The 23623-nt window shown below is 38.5% G+C and overlaps 1 protein-coding gene across 7 annotated transcripts in view; it reads left to right on the top strand.

Annotated features, from left to right (window-relative positions):
• Window positions 1-23623, top strand: part of Eya4 (EYA transcriptional coactivator and phosphatase 4) — a 256421-nt gene that overhangs the window by 20977 nt on the left and 211821 nt on the right. For all 7 annotated transcript variants that reach the window (XM_085842685.1, XM_021173760.2, XM_029482164.2 and 4 more), the window contains exon 2: window positions 5965-6063. In XM_085842685.1, the coding sequence (XP_085698811.1) occupies window positions 6031-6063 (33 nt within the window). In that variant the 5' untranslated portion in view covers window positions 5965-6030. The remainder of the gene's footprint in view (window positions 1-5964; window positions 6064-23623) is intronic.

The following is a 23623-nucleotide window of genomic DNA, read 5'->3' as shown; positions in this document are numbered from 1 at the left end:
AGGTGCTTTTATTTAGTATATTAACAGCAAAATACAAGTAGAGCGTTTCTTCCGATGTCTCTAGTGGTTTTGAAATAAAATTTCCACACAGTCCCCAAATGCAATACAGATAATATTTCTGTCTTTACATTGAAGGTGATGAGTGTGACATTCAGAGATAATGAACTTTCCCCATGTTCCACAGTTGTCTGATGGAAAAGCCAGGACTTATCAACTTTGTTCCAATGTTCTAGAAATTCTACATCTATACTCTTGGCAAAAGTGTAATTTTTCTAAGGTTCCAGGAGATAACTTTTGGAGATCTGTTCTTGAACTCTCTTGAAGTATAACACATTTCCCTCAGGTGTGTGGAGTGATGTACACAATCAGCCCTCTTTGGAAAGATTCCTAGGTTACAGTGAAGAAAGATTTAGGTCTGAGGAAAAACAAAACCTGACTCTAAGAAAAGGCTCAAATATTTTCTCCTGTGCCAGGTTACAGGAGAGCCAGCTGCATCCATTCAGGATAAACAAAATGCTCATCAGTGTGGTTGTCAATTGTAGGTCAGGGAGGGGTTCAGAATGAGAGAAGGGAAGATGGCAAGAGAGTATGCTCAAAGCAGCATATGCTGTCTAGACCAAGATTCTTTTAGATGTCTATTTGGAATAGTTTACCATCATTGCCCTGGGTTTTTCAGTCCATCCACGAAACCATTAACAATTACTTAGAATAAGCAGAAAACCTTCTTTTAAGTTGTATCTGCTTCTTAAAGTTCAAGAGATCATAATTTATAATGGCAGAACTTCTACCATCAGGTTAGTAAACACACAAGACCTACATAACTTTTAGCATTAAGAATATTAATATATCGCCACCATCAATAACAACTCCACCTTCACCATACCTCCAGCACCCCAACTTCCACCCTTACCTCAATCACCACCACCACCACCACCTCTACCATCACCTACATCCCTACCTTCTACACCACCACCATTTAGTGGTGTTGAGAGTCCAAACATTTTGTGTTACAAGGATAATTCTGCAAAGTTCATGTGCTGTCTTTATAAACAGTTCAGATGTAGCCCAGCCTGCAGTTTGTAGTCTTAGCTCCATTGAAGGAGCTTGAAGTCAAGGTACTTATTACTATTCACCTAGACTCGTTTCTTGGACACCCTTACTATTTCCCTTTTTTATGGGCAGAGAAGTATGCTCATCTTCACCTCTCCGAACATTTGGCCATGGAACTGGAGCTAGGTGTTCTTTGTGCTGTTGGCTTCCTTCTCTGGCATGCTGCCTGGGCAGCAGGAGTCAGCCAGTGGCTGACCCAGCTTTATGGCCCCATTACTGAAAGGTGGAAGACACGTGTACAGAAGCTGGGGATCAATTTCTTTTTTTTCTGGACAAATGCTCAGAGCTACAATTCTCAATAATGCGATGGAAACATAAATTCTTAGCTTCCCTATGTAGTTGTTGTTTTACCCCAAGCAACTTGATCAATAAAGAATCCTGAATTGAAGACTGTGAAGATAGCCAATGAAATCTCAGGAAGAACAAGATTCAGGTATAGCAACCACACCCAGCAGATCAAGGTGCCAGGATCTTCTCTCTAGCGTTGTTCCCATTCTCTCTAAGTGAATGCTTTCTGTCTCACCCTTCAGATTGGTGCTTCCCACATAGCTGTCAAAAGCTCCCATGTTTCATGTTTTGCCGTTGAAGGAGGACTAGCTTGCTGTTTTCAAAGGTCCATGTCCTAAGCAAGATGTATTATTAGATACAGCTCATTTGGCACAACAGGATAAGCCCTGGAGACACTCCTTTAAGGTTACGCTGAATATAGGTCCATGTAAGGTATATACAATGTAGGTATATAATATGCTCATGTGTGATCATGCCCGGATTATTCTTTTCTTTTGTTCATTTGAGATGAAATCTCTGGTCTCAAATTTGCAATCCCCCACCTTAGATTTCTCAGTGACGAGATTGCAGGCATGTATCACCATGTCTAGCTACAAACTTGAAGAATCTTTTCCCCCCAAATATGTTTCTGAACATTTACATATGTTTTGAAAATCTTGGTGTCAAACTACAGATGAAGTGTTATTGATGTCATAACGTCATTTAGGGGTATTCTCTTTTGACCCAGGCAACTGTGTAAGTTCAAAGACTCTTCAATGTGCTACTCACATCTCAGGGCCTCTGTCATAGATGATGTATCATCCATGTGTCTAACTCCCCATAAGAGATGCAACAAAAGTTAGGGTATCCTATAGTCTATATCTTCCTAAGGCTGTAGTAGGAGTGGAACACAGATAAAGAAATAGAGGCTTCTTATTTGCCCTGTTTTTTTTTTTTTCCAAAGTGAGAGGTACATAGAATCTCATCTGTGTTCATATTGTCCTAGATACTCTAGCTATAGCTCCAGACTTTGGTTTCAGGACAGAATCCCCAGGGAGCAAATGCACAGACCCCAGTAATCCTTGGAAGGACCTTTTGTCAGAGTGATCTTTCAAGAAGGATACTGGCACAGATGCAAATAGGACCAAAGAATGAATCCTGATTTGTATGGTGGATAGACTCAAGTTCTAAAGAGGGTTTAGAGAGGAAAAGCAGACAGATATTGTAAAACCATCACAGTGGCCATGTGTGACCTGTAATATTCAGAAAATGGGAGTCAGGACAGAGTTGCTGCTCCTATACAGGCAAATGGATACGATGCTTCATCTTGTCCCATGACGCTGAGGAGATGCGGCAATAGAGCAACTGGAGAAAACTCTGGGATGGATTTTGAGGTCTTGGAGATTCCGTGAATGTGAAAAGAACTATGCAGGGCCACGACAAATTCCCAGTGTGGCTTCATTGCTGGTGAAAGGTGTTGCCACCTGTGTGCACACTCTAGAGGTTTGGGGTTCTTCATGTACAATCCCTGCTCCTGGTCCATGTTATCTCCTGAAGAGATGAAGCCCATCATTTTCACATCCATGTTCCTTCTTGCTGGACCATCTAGTTTTTATTGAAGGTCTATTAGAGAGACGTGTGAAGGGGGTCCTCCTCATTCATTAGGGCTGAAGCCGCCTTGATATCTCTGTGTGGATCACCTGGCATTGACTGGAATGCTTCTAAATATTCATAACATTACATACACAAATAAGCATATATCAGACTATGTGTGTGAATTAGGATTAGTGAGTCTTGCTCTAATTTTTAAGTCCTAAGAATGCATATGCAACTTCTACATAAAGCTAAGGAACAGGCCTTGATGATATCTCTATATATGTTGGAAACTTAATTACAAGAGAATAGTCTCACGCAGAATGGGTGAGGTTGGTGCTATTTATTCCTGCCTAAACCTCACCTTTCTGGAGGAGTAGCTTGTGATAGAACAGGCTTCTAGACTCTCACCTCATAAAACAGCATGAGGTTACTGTTAGCCCTTAATTTTATATCTTTATTATAGGAAAATCTTTTCTTACTTGATTTAAGGAATGTTCTCATTTTTTTCTCATATGTTTGTGAAAACAAAATGTTAAAGGATTTAGCATAACAACTATTGGCAAATTAAGATGTAAAATAATACTCTGCCTGAAATTAGCCAAAGGAGTTTAGCATGGTTCAGTAATATAAAGTCATTGGGCTCATAATATTTTAGGACCTGAGTGAGTTTGGCAAAGAACAAAAATTATGTTAGCATTAAAACTCAAGCAAAGTAACAATTAATTTAAGTTTCAAGGAAATATTAAACAAAGCATTGTGCTGTAACATGGAACATTGACACAAATAACTCCCCAGTTGAATATTAAGTAGATTCTAAAGTGGTGGTTAGCCAGAAAATGGGCAGTTTTTTATTTAATTCTCTTATGCACTAGTCTCTGTCCTGAAGTATTAGCCGTAATTTTGTTCAAGGTGGTGACAGCACCTGAGATAGTGTTCCTCTGAAAGATGGTTGCTTCTTTTCCGATGATAGCACCCTCAGTTTATTCTGCATGTTGTCTTTCTGGGTATATAACCCTTAAGCATTGTGAGCATATATTTAAAGTAATGTCATATGCTAACTGAACATGTGTTATGGTGAATTTTTGTGCCTAAAGACATGCTTACATCCCAAGCCTGAAACCTGTGAGTGTTACATTCTTTAGAGTTAGAGTCTTTGTAGATTTAGTCAAGTAGAGATATATTCTAACTGTATTTCGGTGAGCTCTGATCCTATGACTGTTGTATGTATAGAGAATTTAGATCTATACATGAATACAAATGTGCATGTGCACACACACACACTGTATTTGGGTGGGCCCTGATCCTATGACTAGTGTACATGTAGAGGAGAATTTAGATATACATGTAAACACACATAAGCACGTGCACACGTGCATGCACACACATACACACACATATGCACACACACACAATGGAAGAAAGAGGCAAGGAGAATGTTACATGGTGATAAGTTGATGCAGAATTGAAGTATCTGTAATCCATAAAATTCTAGGAAACATAGAAACTATCAGAAGCTGGGTCAGGGGAGTGTGTGTGTGTGTGTGTGTGTGTGTGTGTGTGTGTGTGTTCCTACAGCCTCCAGAGGGAGCATGGGTCTTCCAGTGTCTTGGTTTAGAACTTTTGGTTCATAGAATATTTCAGAATAAATTGATGCTTGAAGTTACCCTACTCTTAGAAATCTGAAACAATAGACTTCTTTGGAAGTAAATGCAATTAACTGTCATCAATGATAATTTTCCTGGGAGTAATTCTTATGAATGGGTCACATGAGTAGGGAATTATCTGCTATTTTTCAGCACTGAGTTTTATGAATAGTTAAAATATTCCACTTAGTAATTAATGTTTCCTTTTTTGTTTCTGTTTCATTGTCCTAACACCAAGCAAGATAGCCAGGTGGACCAGAGTCTTCCCCAGAGACGAGTGCATATGAGACTAAATGTTCAGCACCAGCTGTTTCCTCTCATTCTTCCATGGCATCGTCAGGGACCTCCTGAGGGCTGCATTTGTCATTGATCTAGTCAACACATGAAACACAAAGCTAGACAAACTAGACACTGTGGATAACTCATGGGAAGACAGACCTCATCTTCTCTTATAGAAATTACTCTGGCATCAAAAGTTAATGTTAAAATAAGCCACAGAGACTTTGAAGAGTCTATTTATAAAATTCAGTTTTCACTCTGTACTGTAGTTAAAATCACCCTTATAAAACCATTAATTTTTTTAGTATTACCCGAACTTGCATACTCATTCAAGAGAAGAAAGATGAGAATTTGAGGAGGATATTGCTGCTATCACAAAATCTTTCTGTATTTGAGATCTAAAGGTATATCTCTGCTTGGCCAGGATGAAAGTATTGTATGGTGTGAAAATTAATTTTATCTTTTGAGTAATTAACTGATTGTGTCACTGTAGTTTACTGAATACTTCTCTTATTTATCTGTCTTAAAATAATTATCTTCCCCATCTTTTACAAAACTGTATTTTAAAACATAATATCCTTTTGTGGTTTTCAGGATCAACCCTAGTGCCTCATTCATGTGACTGCAGCCTCAACACCACACTCTTTAGAAAAGATAGTTTAGACCCCCTTTCTTTTAATCATAAAAACGTCACTAATAAACAAACTGCATTTTCCCAGTTTATATTATACAATAGTGACTAATGTGGTTCTCATTATTTTTGTCTAAGCAAAATGGTGTATTTGTTGTTTATTGTCTTCAAGTTGTCCTCAGATGTTTTTTCTTTAACTGAAAGATTCTCGAGAGGCTATTCACAAGTACTGGCTTTACCATGATATGTTCTTTTACAAGATCATTATTTATGTAGGACATGGAAATATAATTAATGACTCATTTCATTCTTCAGAAAGTTCACCTACATCCTACACAGTGTCAATTGTTTTGCTAAATCTTTATGTGCTTAGATGAGTCTGAAAAATAAATTAAGAGAATCCTTTGCTTTTTTCTATTTCCATCCCTTTTGTTTTAGATCGTCAAGTTTGAATCCAAGGAAGCTGCTTCTGCGTGGCAGTGGCAAGAGAAGTTAGAGAACCACATGGAAGACACCCAGGACCTAAATGAGCAATCTGTAAGTCTTAATTTAACCTCAGTTCTGCTTTCAAAAGAGATGAGAAGAGTACTCAAAACTTTCTTAGCAAGGAACCTATTGTCAGCAGTGATGGTTTGGGTTAAATATATTTTTCTGATTTTCAGATTCTCTTGTAAGGCCATAAAATGGGCCTTTGGCAATGTGTGCTGTTCCTGCTTAATGATGATGTCACACTTTGATGTCTCCCTTGATGCTCCACTTGGAGAGTCTAAGGTTGGAAGACTAGGGTGTTGAAATCGTGCTGTGTGTTTAGACAGTCTGAGAAATTTTATGCACTTCCTTTGTTATGTTTTGTTCCAGAAATGCTGGATGGTTTATGTATTGCTGGCCATTGGGAGTATAATAGGAGAAAGGATATTATTAGCATGTCTATTGCTCATCTCATGGATGAAAACCACAGTACTCAAGGGCTTTCCTTATTTTCCTGGATTTATCGTGGGACCAAGAATGTGGCAGCTTGGTTAAAATCCTATTAAGATTCTGTCTTCCTATAGGGAGAGGCTTGATGGCTTCTCCTCTTGCCTCATTAGTAGGGTCTCGAGGACATTAATTCTTTATTGTATGCCACTAGGGGCATAGACTACTGGAAACAGTCACTGTAGTTGCTCTGCACATAGGCAGCTACTGCAGTCACAGTGAAAAACACATGCATATCACCAAGAAAGTTTTCCACAGGCTATTCTCCTTAGCTTGTACAATCATGATTGACCTTCACGTCTAAGGTTTCTCAGGGACAAATGAGGACAAGATGCTTACGTATAACAATGTAACTATAGAATAGACACACACAGTGAATTTAATTTTAAAATAAAATATAATGTGTGTTTTGGTTAAAAGCTGCTATTCTAAATTGATTTAATTTACTTTCTAGCAGATAATTAAAATACATACATCAACATTTTAAATTGTGTATCTAGAGGTCACCTTAGTACAGTTTCATGAAATAATTATAGCACGACTCATTTCTGACAGTACCCAACATAGCAAAGGCATGATGAGGAATTGCAAGAGTTTGAAGCTTGCAACCAATCAGCAGAAGGTTTGAAATTGTCTTGATGCCATAGAAAAACTGTCAGAGATAGGCAAGGGTTTTGGAAAAGCCTCTAAAAGTGCTGGTTATTTAACTGCTTGCGACGAAAACTTTGGCAAGTAGGTTCTAGTTGTCATGATGGCTCTGTCTGTCCCATATGTCTTTTTTGTGTTTGTGGTTCTTGCTGGGATCAAATGTCTGTGAATGTGACCCCGTGGCTGAAGGTTAGCCGTGGATAATTATGTCACTTGAGTGATATAATATGTAGTTTATCTTAATATTCTTAGAAGCACTTTCAATTGTGTGCATGCATCTGGCTGCATGTGTGTGTGTGTGTGTGTGTGTGTGTGTGTGTGTGTTAGGTGACCCAAGGTCCACATGTTTTCAGATGCTGAGGAGTTGGCGTTTGGGGAGTACAGAATAGTGTTAAAGAGGGAAGGGCCCTGAAAAGCAGGATAGTTGACTCCTCAGTCACTCTAGGCAATGTATGCACATGAGAAAGATTATTTACTTTATTTTCTAATACATCTTAAATTAAATATTATAATGTGATTAAATCATTTTCCATATCCCTTTCCACCCTCCAACCCCTCTCGTGTATTCCCTTAGCCTTTCTTAAATTCACGGCATGTTTCCTTTAATTGTTGATATGTATGCAATATATGCAATATTATATAGTCCTAAATATATAAATACAACAGAGTATCTGCTTTAATGCAGTTGGAGTTAAGAAAACATAGTTACACTTACCATAAGGCTAAAGTGTTACTGAAGGTTTAGATCATCTTTGACAAACAATGCCTAGAATTTGCAAATTGTGTCTATAATATCAGTGGTTTCCTTTCAGAGATATTTCAGAGTTGATGATTTTTAAACTCTTTAAAAAGCTCTCAGTGATATTACTGTGCAGAAAACAATATCTAGAGTGACCTCTGTAGCTTGGCATGAATCTGAGCTTAAACTCTGCACACAGAGACCAGCCTATTCATCTCAAATGCACAGATGGATAAAGAGGAATGGTCTGGACTTCTTTGGGTCTTTGAGTGCTGTAAACTTGAAACTTCTGGGTGATCTTTCTGCAAGCCCATGACTTTGCTTCCTCACCCCATTGTGTCTGACAATGAGACAGTTTATACTGAGTTGTCCATCATTATGGACAAGTCAAAAAAACCCTTAAGATCAGCCTCGTTACAATAAAGTAGTTTATATTTGAATTAAATCATTAAATAACTTTAAATCTTGTGGGATATATTAGTTTCCCAATACCTTTTGAAAAGTCTAGCATTTTAAAAATATAGAATAAACAGGGTGCAGGATGGAATTCCGGTTCATAAGATGAAAATGTCAGGGCATGGATACCATAGTGAGTGTCATTTATGATTCATGCATGCTTCATCCAGCACTCTGCAGACATGTCCATGCAATGTAAATCTACCATCTAGCATTCTACAGACGAAGTCATTGCGCAGACAATGTTAAGGTCAAACAGCAGTAAGAACCTGAATTTAGAATTGTACATACGTTCATCTTGCCCTAAAATATTTAATCATTCTTTTTTTCATGATGCAACATATTGACAATGCCTTGCACTGTACGGTCAATTACTGGCTAGTAATTCATAAACACCGAGACTCACCCCTTAGACTCATTCTCATCTGTAGAGTGGGAAGGATGATAAAAAACATGTTGCATGATGTGTTGGTGTGTGCTCCCTTGAATATTTATTAAGATTAGTGTCTATTCTAAACAACTTGAGGGCCTTGGAAGATGGCTTTGTTGGTGAAATATCTGATGAGCTCAGATTCCCAGCACACAAACAAAAAGCATCCAATGTTGAGGATGCAGAGTCAGGCTGATCATGGAGCACACTGGTCAGCCAGGCTAACCAGTTAGTGAGTGCTACACTCACGGAGAGTTTGTCTCAAAGGATGATGGAGAACAAGAGAGCAAGACAACCATTGACACCTCATGGATTCTATAGATACACCCACAGGTACATGTGCACACAACACACACACACACACACACACGAAAAGGAGGGAGGGGGAGGGGAAAGAGGAGGGGGAGAGGGAGGGGAAGGGGGAGGGGAAAGAGGAGGGGGAGAGGGAGGGGAAGGGGGAGTGGGAGAAAGTCTTCAGTGAGTATTCCTTCTTTCTTGTCTATTCTTTTCTGGACCTTCTGTCTACCTGGAGGTTTATAAGGTCACAAGATTAACAGATTAAAAAAGTGAGTTTATCAGCTCTCCTGTCCATCCATTTTCCTCAACCAGACCCTCCCCTTCCCCCTGCTCCATCCTACCCACCTTTCTTGTGCTTTCTTGACACCTTTCTCTGTGCTTCACTTTCCTAACTTTGAGCTTGTATTTTAACTTGGGACAACCTTGTTCTGCTTCAAAATACATTATATGGTCACATTGTTGCTCTCCATCCTTTCCTTCATAGCACTTCTGTCCTGGAGAGAGGATTATATAAGGTCCAGCACAAAACACTAAATACTATTGATTCTTCAGTCATATTTCTAGTTTCTGTCTGTTGCCTGAAACTTCTAGATCTTCTGGGGTCTCTACTGATCTGAAAATGCTATCGAGACCTTCTACTGAGCTACTCTGATGTTGTAGACTCACTTGGAGCTCACTACTTCTGAGAACTCCTTCCCAACTCCTTTCTTTTTCTCCATGCCACCAGCAACAGAGGGTCAGCGGTGCTGGAAAGGCCTTGTTGGGTTGTCCATGTGGATCAGCCACAGTTCTATCAGGTGCCTCTGCAGTGTGCTATGATTGACATTGATGACATTGATAATGCTTTGGCATTATCTGTAGCCTAGCATCCACCACTGAGAACTGACACCTAATCTGTTTACTTTTGTGTATAACTTCTGGGTTATAAACTTCTGAAGAGCAATGGCGAGTTTTGCCTGTCCTGAACTCTTCCTAACTGTCACATTTTTGTTGATGTTCATTAACTATTTTCTCTAACAACACTTAATATGTTTTTGGTGAGGCACACCAGCAAACAACCCAATAAGGTTTAGGAAGCAAAATTTTTGTTTCAGAAGATACAGTCTCAGAAATGTGTGCTTGAGTCACATATCCATGGAGAATCTTACCAGTTTTCCTGCATATTATCAAAACATATTTTGTCCTTAAACCTCCTTCTATATTTGTTTGCACAGCATCTGACTCTCAGTTTGCACTTTGGCTAACAGTATCTAGAAAGATTTAGGGCCGTTAGAAATAAGACTTAAATATCCTAAAACTATCATAAGCTTATCTTCCAGAGTTGCTAGTGTAGAAGTTTAAGTGAATTCAGCTTACATCCTTTTTTAATTTGAAAATGTTGCTCTTGTGTGACTTGTCTGTTTAAAAATTTTTAAACAAAAATTTCTGTGTGTGTATGTTTTGCTTACATGTATGTCTGTGCATATACATATATGTAGGTACCTGCCTGGCTCCCTAAGAGAAGCCAGAAGAGGGCACTGAACTGGACAGACAGTTGTGAGCTGCAATGTAGGTTCTGGGAATTGAATCTGGGTCCTCTGTAAGAGCAGACAGTGCTCTCAACTATTGAGTCATCTCTCTAGCCTCAAAAAATGTTATTCTTGATAACTGAGAAAGCTATGGGTTTAGTTCATACTTAGCAATGTGTCATTGGATACTGTGAACTATATTATCTGCCTAGAATCCAAATTAAGAATGGGCAGTTTGTAGTATTTTTCTGAGGCCTGTAAAATCCTTATACAGTAAGATGTATCAAAGTTCTATTTTGATGGAGTGGGATATTATTGCTGATTTTTTTGTCTTTGTCTCATTCATTCAAACTAATGGGATGATGTCTGGCTTAAATTTATGATCAAGTTAGAAGACTTGAAAACATAAGATGTATTTTTAAAAATATTACATGTTATATCATAATTTTAAGTATTATAGGTTACACAATAAAGTATTAGTGAATACTAGTTAAATAAAATGAATCTTAGAGTTCTTTGTAAAATTGCCTTCTTTAAATGTTATATATCAAGGGTCTGAACATTCCTGTCTGTTTCAAAGCTGTCATTAAATCAGTACAATATTTTTTAATTACTATACTTACTACTTTTTAGAATTATAGTTTGTTAAAACTTTTTTTCACAAATATCTATCCGGACATCGTATAGAGATTTTTTTTTCTTTTTTTTGGTTTTTGAGACAGGATTTCTCTGTGCAGCCCTGGCTGTCCTGGAACTCACTTTGTAGACCAGGCTGGCCTCGAACTCAGAAATCCGCCTGCCTTTGCCTCCCGAGTGCTGGGATTAAAAGTGTGTGCCACCATGCCCGGCTCATATGGAGGTTTTAACTGTGTGTCATCCCCCGGATGTGGAGAGTCGTCATTGGGTTAAACTACTGCTGATAAAGAGTTGGGACAGGATTTACAGAAGAGTGGCGCCATTTGTTCACTCTTAGAGGAAGAAGGGGGTGTCAGAGCTTCTGGTGTGGTGGCTCTGTGTTGGGTAGTTGCCAGGCCTCCAAGGATGTTCTATTCTCTAAGGCAGAGGTTAATAAGAGCTAGGCTATCTCACCGAAAGTCTTCTACTTGGACACACAATTTACCATGGTCACAAAGATAGTCTACCTTATGGATGAAACGGAGATAAGTATTCATCTGGAAATATTGTGTGTTGCTTCTGTGCTTTACCAACCGGAGATGGGAGAAAGTGAATGCAATGTAATTTCAGCAAGTGGAAAGCTTTATTGATGAATAGTGAGACCACGGATAGGGACCATTCTGAATGTCTTCTGTGTATTCTCATTAAGCCTTGTTGATATCCCCATGGTCATCTCTGTCATAACCGCAATCTGAAGAAGACTCACTGAGACTGAGCTTGTATACTTACTGGAGGAGGAGGATGGATGGAAAGCTGTTGTAAGAGACTGTCAACCGACAGTCTGATGCCCAGATCTAGGCTGCTTTGATCAATTTAAATGGTGTTCAGACTTTGAAGTATGTATCAAAAATTCAGGTTGATTACAGTTTATTTAAATGCCAATCAAGTGTATTAAATATGAGTATTTGAAAGAAGTATAAATTATTTTACCATAATTACCTTAGTCTTCATCAGTAAACACCTTAATGAGCAGTTGCAGAATGTATGAAATTAAAAAGAAATTAAGCAGTTTCCATACATAAGTACTCGGGGATCACACGCTAATGTTCAGGAAACACACTCAGCTGTAAATCAAAAGATAACACCACAGAATGTCTCTGTTGCCATACAGTTTAGTTTACTATGTGTTGGTATGACACTGTATCAGAGTATATTCTTCAGATGTTTTAAAGTAGATTTGGAAAACTTAATGTTAATCTAATAAGTGATTATTTGTGGGGCATTGCTGTATTTGAAGTCTGGTGTAAGGGGTCAAAGTAAATTTGGGAAACAAATTCAGAAGACATTACAGTTCTTGCAATTTATACTCTAGCATAGGAGAAAGTGTTAAACAAAGTATGCAGAAAGTAATAATGTAAGGAAAAAAAACCAAATAGGTCAGGAAAGAGGTAGGAGGCACTTAGGGGCAGGCTGAGTAGGTGAAGGACTGCTGTGGTTTGGGGGAAAGAACAGAAAGACCTAACAGAAATGAACACAAAGACCCAAAGGAAATGAAGGAAGTAGAGATGTGGACATCTCCGGCAAGGTGGTTGGGGCGAAATGATCAGCAATAGAAAATCTTCAGGCTGACTGGTGCTTGGTACTTGGGAGAAAGGCCAAGGAGCCCCGGGCAAAGGTTGGTGGGATGATAGTCAAGAATAAGCACACAGAGATTGTCTCCATGGTAATGTGGAGGAGCTTCCAGTCATCCCAAGAAGCTCAGCACTGGCTAGCTTTAGTGGCATCTAAAGTAATGGAAGGATCTTGCAGTCAAGGGTTTTAGTAGTTATGGAGAAATTGCAAAGACTAATGTAATGTAACCTGTTGAAAAAATATATCTCAAAGAGAATAATTCACTGATAAAACAAGCTAACATTCTTTGACCAACACCATGCTAAGACCTTTTTAGGCCATGATGTGATATAAAAATTTCAAAAATGAACCTGGCTTTCAGGAGAAAAATGGGTTAATAAGAAGAGTATTATTTGATCAACTAGCAGTAGCTGTGGTGAGAACCGCTGGACTCAGAAACTGTTTTGAAAACAAAAATAGGAAGACTTCTCGATTATTCATTGGACACATGCTGTTAGAAAAAGAAGAAGGTCCCAGATGCCTTCTGTTCTTTGTCCTGAGCACTGGGCAGGATAGGATTGACATTGACCGAGATGGGATACTTTGAAAGGATGACTGGGGTGGAAACCAGGAGCTGCATTTCAGACATAGTGCTATGTTCACTCACCTTGTTCTATACTCCTCTATCTTCCTGTTTCATCCTGTACTTTCCAGTCCATAGAACATGTTCTAGTGTGAAATACAAGGGCACGGGATATAGGTATCATTTTCAGACTGAGACTGTGAAAGCTCCTGTATGTTTCTGTGGCTCATCTGTACTCCTAGGGCAGCAGTTTTCCACATAGAGCCTCAGCCCCCTTGGTGGTTTTATATCAGATATTCTTCATATCACATATTTGCATTGTGATTTATAACAGTAGTACAATTACAGTTATGAAGTAGAAATGAAATAACTTTATGGTTGGGGGAGACCACAATACAAGGAACTATATTAAAAGACATTAGGAAAGTTGAGGAGCAGTGTGCTAAGGTGTTGAATAAAGAAAAACATGGACTGTTGAGCACTGCATGGGGGACAGATTCTCAAGAAACTAATAGGGGCTTGAGAAATTCTCCTCTCTGTCAGCCTTCAAGAAGAAATATTGATGAGTCAGATATCACCATCTGGAACTAAAATAAGGAGTATCAGCTGGACACACAGAATTGGGGAATTCAGGGTATCAGGGGCAATTAGAAAAAGGATGTTGATGGAAACTACTAAGGGAGTTAAGTCTATATAGAGAAAAACTAAATGGATGAAGTCATTGGCTACTTCAAATGTAGGGATCATAGCCATGACAGTCTATGTAATAGATAAGAAAACTGCTTGGACCTACTACACAAACTCATAAGACTGAATTGTTCCACAAGTGTGTTTGCACATGTATCCAACTTCTGTTTGTTGTGTTTCCTTCCAATATTTCTAGTAATCATGTACCCAAGTTTTGGTTACTGGGTTCATCTATATCTGTGGGTAGAAATTATCATACATTTCTGAACAAGTCCTGCTACATCATTCAGTTCACGATTTCCACCAAAACAAAACCCAGAAAATACTTAGATTGAAATATTTCTTAGCAAAGACATCATTTATCATCACCACAGCTTTAGATAGGATATGTAGGCAGTCTATCCTGGCAGAGAATTGGCTGCATATGTCTTGTCCTTGATATTATTCATACTAAGTTGGCTAACTCTATTGTGGGATGGCTGTGGAGAGACCATCTTGAACAAGGTACGATGCTCAGGGGCATCTCTGATAATATACCCACAAGATGTCAGTAGCAATCCTTCACTTTTTGGTGAAAATAAAAAAATTCTTCTTTTTGTCAGCCTTCAAGAAGGTGATGTCTTGAGATGTCACCAAATGTCTTCTGCAAAGGGATCAAGGCCCATGATCTATAGCATTCTTGACTTCCAGGAGTTACTTATTTATAATGTTAAATACAGTATTAAAATACTTGAGTTAGACTCTTTGAATTTTCATATAAGTTGTAAAACATTATTGAGAACCTAGGATAGAGAGAAAACATATAATACCAAATATAAGAAAAAAAAATAAAGGCTGAAGAGATGGCTCAGTGATTAAGAGCACTTATTGTTCTTCTAGAAGTCCAGAGTTCAATTCCCAGTAACCACACGATGGCTCCCAGCCATCTGTAATGGGAAATAATGCCCTCTTCTGGTGTGTCTGAAGATAGCAACAATGTACTCACATACATAAAATAAATAAAAAAACAGAAGAAAGAAACAAAGAAAGCAAAATAATATTGCCACATAATAGGTTAGAATACATAGCAGCAGGAAGAGCCACCACAAGAACAGATCATATCTGGGATTCAGTCATACCTCCAATGGCTCTTCATATGGTGGGATATTTTATCTTAGACACAATACATCCTATCCCGGGAAACATGGGCATTAAATATAACTCAGAGGTACAGAACAGAAGGGGGAAAGATTTGCTTATGAGTCCAGGATGGATTGGATTTTCCAAATAAGGAGTGCTAGGAGTAAGACGGGGAATGGGAAGTACAGTTGAGAAGCTAAGAACACACTAAAAAGAACTTTAAAGTCAAACTGATGAGTCCTGTTCCTGAGCAACCATCATGACAGCATTACTATACAATAGAGGAGATATGTTAGATGATGTTACCCCCTGTCTCTGAACTTATAACTCTGACGTAATTGTGATAGTTTTGAATAAGAAAGCAATAAGTACAGTTAAAATTTTTGGAAAAATTAACTTGGTAGAATGTTAATGAAGAATGAGAAGTTTTTATTTCAGGGATGCTTCTATGAAAAAATAAAGTCTAGAAAATGGCAGGGGTGGGGCTAAACCTAGAAGGCTACCAGATTTATGTAGCAGGAAAAGGAAATTAATTTAGGGGAGCTTGAAGCTGGTTAGGCATGAACTCAAAGGATCTGAACTGGAGGTGGGGGTCACTGATAAACATTCTTTATAAAGGAAAACTTCATATGCAGTAGTTTTGATAGTCTAGCCATAGTGTCTGCATGAACTAGTAGGCATGCTGAAACCATGATCTTATAGTCTGTGGTCTTAAAGTAATGATTTGACAACAGAAAATGACAAAGATTAGTGGAAAGAGCTTGAAGAGGAAGCATTGCTGAACTTGGTAACTAACTGGATCGGGTTAATAGGAGGAAGGGTCGTGATGAAGTGGAGACAGAAAAAAATAATTGTGGAGTTTAAATCATAGGAGTTGCCCAAAACAGCCCAGGAGTGTGAATCAGTGATGTAAGGAAAGAGAAAGGTGTGTTTGAATCTAAGGTTTTACAGAAGATGTCAAACTATTAATTTGTGAAACTCTGGACCGTGACAAGTATAGGGTGTTCCTAGTGAGCAGAACAGTACTTTCTTTCAGGAATGCTTCTCAGAGGAGACAATATCTAAAACAAGGACAAAATAATGAGCATGGACTTAGGAGAGTAGCACATTTATGAAGTAATAAAGGAGATGAACTGTGAGAGTCTGAGAAGAGTTAATAGAAAGCTAGTGGAACAAAAGTTCCAAGAGCCATGGACCAAGAGAACTTACTGCAAGCTTGGCTCCTACTGTGTATGTTGAGTTGGTTAAGCAGAAAGGGACCAAGAAAGGGACTTTCTCACTACTTGATTCAAAGGTCATGGGTAGCAATTCAGAATGAAGTTCCATTAGAGATGTGGCAAGAAAAGGCACATGGACAATAATCCGGAAGTCGGAGAGACCTTGGAAGTTTGAAGAGACGCAGGTGGTGATTTAGGGGAGACCTGTTTACAGTTGATGACAGGGCTTACGAAGGGATCCAACCACTGACAATATGCTCAGGTTATTGCCGAAGGGGCATGGGAATTGATGGAGAACAGAAAGAAGGTAATTTGATGGTGGAGGGCTATCCTGCTCTGACTCTAGGGATGTTTACCCACACATCCTCAAGTACTCCAAGGCACTTTCTCATGTGGCTCTAGGTTTTGCAGTAATGATAAAGCCAAGCACATCTGTTCATGCAAGGTCAGGAAGTACACTGGAGCAGGGCAGGATCAAGGGCTTAAGTTGTATAAAGAAGATTTGCAATAGCCATTGTTAAAAAAGGTAGATGATTTGAAACCCAATGCATAAATAATATAGGTATTTTCAGTTTTACCAAAATACATGCTATAGAATAAAACTTAAAGACCATGTGTTGGCATTGGAGGTTAATGTATTTTTCACTGAAGTCATAAGAAAAGAGAAAATCAACTACTGAATAAGGAAAATGTTATTGCCAGAAGGAGCTGCGTGTGTGAAATTTAGTGAAATTTATCAGCATCTGTAACACAGTTATCGATTTTTATTGGTGCAACTACATCAGGTTTGATGAGACAATTTATTTGATATAGACTTAAAAAGTGCATTTCTTACAGTAGTAAAATGAACTCACTGTTCAGGTTTCCTCAGAATACAGAAAGGCTTAGTAAGGGTTAACTCCTTGGGAAGCACATGTTGGGTCTCTTGGCAGGAGTTGGATAGCAGAGTGGAAGAAGATGGCCAAAGAAAAACAAACAAACTAGAGTTTAAAAAGGGAGCAAGCTTACTCTGCTTTGCCTTTATTTAACCTCAGCTTCAGTGCACATACACAGTCACAGACAGCTAGAGTCTGAGCCCCAGATGCCTAGACTGAGTGTTATGATGGATGTCCTGGCTGCCACGGACTTTATCAATGGTATAAATAAACGGAAAAATCACGCATGTAAGCATATAAATGTATTTACTGCGGTGGTTTGAATAAGCTAGATCCATGGGAAAGGCACTGTTAGGAGGAGTGTCCTTGCTGGAGGAAGTGTGTTACTGTGTAGGGCCAGCTTTGTGGGTCTATGCTCAAGCTCTGCCCACTGCAGACGAGACCTTCCCCTAGCTACCTGGAAGTGAGTCTTCTTCTAGTTCCCTTTGGAATAAGATGTAGAAATCTTAGCTCCTTCTCCAGCACCATGCCTACCTGCACACTGACATGCTTGCTGTCTTGATGATAATGAACTGAATCTTCTATAAGCCAGCCCCAATGAAATGTTGTCCTTTATAAGAGTTGCCTTGGTCATAGGGTCCCTTTCCAGAAATGCAACCCTTTGATTTATCACAACCATTTGAATAGGTGGACAGTATTGCTGTCCCTTAGATTATAGTCCAGAGGGCCATCTTGCTAGTAGGCAAAAAGTAGAATTTGAACTCAAGAAGTCGAGCCCCCGCAAAATGGCAATCCCCAAGTGCTGAACAAATGTGCATAGAAGATGGTTTATTATTTTTCATTCCCAAGCCCAACAGAAAGCCTTCAGCAATGTTGTAAATGTGTACACATAAGATGGAAAATATTAGGTGTGTGTTCATATTTTCTTATTAACCTTTTCTTTAATTCATAGGTTTTCCATCCCCCAAACCACATGAAAGGGTAAACTGAGGATACTGTGACATAGATCATGCTTATTTCTCAATTTAATGATTAAATAAAAAGACACTAGGCAGAATTTAGAGTACATAAGGGTTTTTCTACAAGATGGAAGGTTCTCATTTCTTTTGCAACAACTTTCTTTCCTGGTTTATCTCCTTCTCATCTGGCCACACTTAACATGAGGGCTAGAGGGCTTGTTGCATAGGTGGAAGGGAGCGATTACCCTCTGCTAATTCTTTATTCTATGGAGGCCAGTTGGACTGACAGGGTCACTATCATAGTGGGAGCAGCAGGATTTCTTGATTGACTTCACTACCCATGTTATAGTTTGAAAGCATGGTTTTGCTTATAGTTTCCTGACATTTGGATAAGTCCCTGAAAAATACATTTAAAAAAGCTCTTGCTTCATATCAAGGTTTATTAAAATTTTACACTGTAGCTGAAAGTGGCAGGTTGGGGTCATTGTAAAACACTCAAAACTGTGTGAAGCATCCGACTTTGCACGCTTGCTTTCCTACGAGTTATTATTTACTGCTCAATCAGCATTAGCAGTAGACAAATAATTTGGCTGCTAAATTACATTAGCATAGAATTTCAAAGGACTTTATTAGCGAGAGATGTAATTTCATCCTCTGGGCCTTTTATATAACAGAGTGCGTATTTGAGTTACTTCATCTTGACCCGGAATTAAACAATGGATTTAAATTACGAACAGGAAGTTAAAATATTTACTCAACAAAAATTTGAAAAGATGGTGTGATTGCTTTTGAAATGGCTAAGGATGCCTTTGCAGTTCATAGTCTTATACTCTTATTTTAGATAACTCTCCCTTGAAAAGATCCAACAATTCTGATTCTGAAAGTCTATTTTCAAAATCATATAAAACATATACATTTGATAGGTATATATTTAACTGATGCTTAACAAAAATATCTTTGTAAAGTTGATTGTATGCACATGATTTTGCATATTGTTGAACTGTAATGAAGCAGTTGATAGATGATGTCCACAAGAGAAATCGTGGAATAGATGTCACATGGTATTGATGCTTACGGGGCCCATACATTCAAGAGAAGGAGCATTTGGGGTTCTGTGTTGGGAAGACAAAAGGCCCATGCTGTGATGTTTCCACCATTAGCTCCTGGGGATGTACACTGTCCATTGGACTCTACTACAGCTGTGCTCCTCGCTCCAGTGCTGGCTGCTTTCACTTTCCTAGTTTTCTGTGACTTGCAAAACATCACCCACACCAACTCTTGTTTGGATGTTTCTATCCTCCCCGTGAGATCATGAACTTCTTATTTTCTTTCCATGGAGAAGTCATATTTTCATTGGTCAGAATCCCAGTTATGTTGATCTAGTTTCCCCTCATTTTGTTTGTTTGCTTTTATGTCTTGGATTTTCAGGGTCATTCAATATAAAAGAACTTGCATCTTGTCCCAGGAGTATAGTTTTGTGAGTGAAAGTCTTTGGGAAGAATCACAAGTGCTGTCTAAATGGTGAGGCAAAGTAACTTGTTATGGGAATCTAGGGTGCTCATCTGTTAGGTGTTTATGGTAGACCTTGTAGTAATGGTGTTGTTTTCCAAGGTTTCAGTTACCTGGAGTTCAGCAATGCAGTTCAAAATACTAAATGACATAAATAGTTTATATGTTTTTAAAGTACAGTGATAAAGTCTCCCCTCCCTGTATTTAATTCGTCTGAGATGTTAGGCAGCTCTCTGTCTAGCAAATCCATGCTTCACCTGCCTGTCTTTTAGTTACCTAGTAGCAGTCTCTGTTCCCTCTAGTACCAAACTCTTGGGCAACGGGTATGGGTTTCATTGTGCCTGTGTTGAAGCACATTATAAACCATTGTGTCCTAAGCCCCATCTTTCATGTCACTGTATCCAATGGGTGCATTGTAGCATCCCCTGTTGTCACATAAAAGTGTATTCACAGTCTAATAGGTCTAGGTCTTCCTCTGTTGTTCAGGTTGGTCTAGAACTCTTATTTGAAGGGATACTCTTGCACTACCTTCCAAAATAGCATAGGTTACAGGCATGCTCCCTTATATGTGATTTGATAAGAGTTTTTTGAGGAGAAACTTGACACAAATAACTATCACAGCACATTTTTATAAATGAGAGTTTAGTTATTAGCTATGCTCATCCTTACTGTGTCTAGTATATAAATTAAATTATAAGTATAGATGTGTATCAGAAAACATAATGTTTATAGTATTTGCATCAGTGGTTTGTAAAAGGAATTAAACATTTTAGGTTGTGTGCATAAAAGACACACAATCCTGGTGTTTTATTTACATACCCTAAGGCTAGATTGGGCAGGTTTGGAGCTATTTTAACTTATTTCCCAGCCATATGTTCCTTGTTGCTTGCTGTTTTTCTTGGTCATGTGTTCATGGTCCATCTCCTCTCATGGTGGCTTCTTCCTCTCCCTGCCTTCTCTCTCTACCTGCAGCCCCCCCAGCCAGGTAACTTAAAACCTCTTACCTATATCTACTACCCAACCATAGGCTTTAACCTTTTATTGACCAAATGACTTGTGGAGGAAGGTTCCATGGCATCCCTTGGTATATATGAGGATCTTCTAGTCCATGAGGATCTCCTCCACACCTTGGGGACCAGTCATTAGTGTCTGAATACAAGCAGCACCAGACCGATCTCCTACAGTGGTTTTAGGCATCTCTTGAGAAATGGAAGGAATTTCCTGTAAATAAAGGAAAGAGACTGTTGTAGATGGAACTTACTGTAATGGTACCTGTCCTCCTTTTTGGTGCTTTACACACATTCTTTGGTATATGGATCAGTTTTCAGTAGTAATCAGAAATAACTAATGATAATTTCTGATTATGTATACATGTTTTAAAATGTTGAATCAATTTACTAATCTTTAGGGGGTTAAATTTTGTGTTAAATGTCTTTTGTTCAGTAGGTTTAGAATTTTAATAAAAACTGATTTCCATATATATATATATATATACACACACATATATATATAAGTAAGTACTTAATATCAGATAGTTTATGCATTAAGATATATTAATATAATGCCTTCAGATGTTCATATCAATTCTATTGAAAGTTTATGTTTATGATAGGACCTTAAAATATATGCTGCTTTGCTGTGAGAGTCTACCAGATTGAAAGTATCAACATTTATGTCAGGAGGGAGAGAAAAGTATACACTCTTTCTGTCTTTTGTAGTTAATTGTAAAAGGGACAATTATGTATCACCTTGTTCAGACTTTAAAGCATTGTTGAAAAGCATCCTGGGGTTCCAGTATAGGTAATGAAGAACCCCTAGAATTTTAACCCCCAAACCTTGGGGAAACCTTTGCATGGCCCAGCTCTCAGTTCATGGACATGATTAGGTTCAAGGAGGACCAGTGCAAATAATGAGGTTCAGGAAGAAGTTTGAAACTCACTGGCACACACCACAGGTCACTCATCCATCCCAAGGTCTCCGATGCATGACACTTTTTCTGCCTCCTTTGGTATTGTGCATTTCTCCTCTGAGTACCTCAATTTCTCTTGTTCATTCTTAACCTACCCTGTCTCAGTTTGCAGACATTCAGATCTATTTTGTCATGGTGCCATCATAACACAACCCTTGACACCCCATCTAGGATATATCCTCTAAAGATCTTTGAAAAAAACCTCACTTGTATGACTGATACACAAACGTGAGTTTACGTAAAGAATATATTTTATATACTCATATATTTAATGTATACATTTATTGTCCACACTTTATATGCAGAAATACTTGAGGAATGTATCTTTTCTATTATAAATAACCTCTAGAAATGGTTGATGAGTGACCAGTTATATATGGAACAGAAGGGAGAAGGCAACAGTATTTTAGGAGGGACATTCTGCTCAGGGTCACATCTTCAGTTCCCTTGGTATGTCTCTTGTCACCTTAACTTCCCTGAGTCTCTTTCCTCACACATAACCACTACCCCAGCATGTCCCCTGGGTCACAGTGAAACACACTTTATAAAACATAAATGTCTTCATAGATAGGCTGCTTTAGCACAAGAGGAGTGACTAGCATTGTGATCTGTCCTGTGGACTACAGAGACCATCTTTCCATGACACATTCTTTATAGACACAAAAGGTTGCCAACAGCTAAGAGACATGCCAAGTCCACTCAGTAATGTTCTTGGTCACATGCCTTTATATTTTCATTCAATAATATAATAAACTGCATCTTAGAGAAAAAAAGACCAATCGTTCCACTTAAAAAACAAATAAAATTGCACTGTTGAAACATTTCTTGGCGTTCTTTTTCTGGATTATTTAGAATATTGTATTCTCTTCTGGTGTCATTATATTTTTAAAAATATGAATATTTTTTCTTTTTTTTTCCTGGTTTTTCGAGACAGTGTTTCTCTGTGTAGCCTTGGCTATCCTGGAACTCACTCTAGACCAGGCAGACCTTGAACTCAGAAATCTGCCTGCTTCTGCCTCCTAAGTGCTGGGATTAAAGGCGTGTGCCACCACTGCCCAGCAAATATTTATTCTTAAGCAATGCTTAAGTGATATTTTAAACACATCCAAATGTTTCTGATGGCCTCGAAGTTAACTTTTTAATATGTTGAGTTCTAATACGTTATATCATATGTAGTATGTTTGTCACCAGTATTTTTTTCCCAAATTATTCCAAATCAGTGTTTCAAAGAGTACCTGCATTTCAAATGGATTCTTTAAATGATCAGCTCCATGAGTCTGTCCTTATCTGATTGCCCAGTGTGGTCATAGGTGGAATCACTAATTAATGCCAGGAATTTGAAGTGACCTAGAAAACACACTTGAAGCGGTACTCCAGGAATCTTATTAAGCATGGTGGGAACAACTTCCTATCCATGTGGCATTAAGATGGGCTTGAAATAACTCCTTGAGGATGCTCAGAGAGTGTAGAAGAGGGTGTGCCATTGAAAAAGTCACCTACAGACTCTCTTATTTATTATACTAATGATAAACATGTGCTTTGCATACAGATGAAGTATTTATACTCAAGCAATTATTATTCTTTTAAGATTATAACTATATTTCAGATACTCAGATTGTATTTCCTTGTGTCCTTTTCTATAAGTTCTGATACTTTAACTACAGTTTTGAAAAGATCAGCTATGTTTATGATGTATTTTGATCATGGTCACCCTCAATTATGCTCTTGTATCCTGAAGACCCTTTCTTCTTCCCGCTTTGTTTTTTTCTCCTTCTTTTGTGTGTGTGTGTGTGTGTGTGTGTGTGTGTGTGTGTGTGTGCATGAGTGTGCATGTATGTGCATATGCTTGGGCTTTTGTGTAGATCTTGTGGAGGGGCCATAACTTCTGTGTTGATCACAC

The sequence above is a fragment of the Mus caroli genome, unplaced genomic scaffold (genome assembly GCF_978045245.1).
Source record: "Mus caroli unplaced genomic scaffold, Mus_caroli_1 scaffold_9, whole genome shotgun sequence".
Lineage (NCBI taxonomy): Eukaryota > Metazoa > Chordata > Mammalia > Rodentia > Muridae > Mus > Mus caroli.
This window is presented reverse-complemented; position numbering and strand designations above follow the sequence as displayed.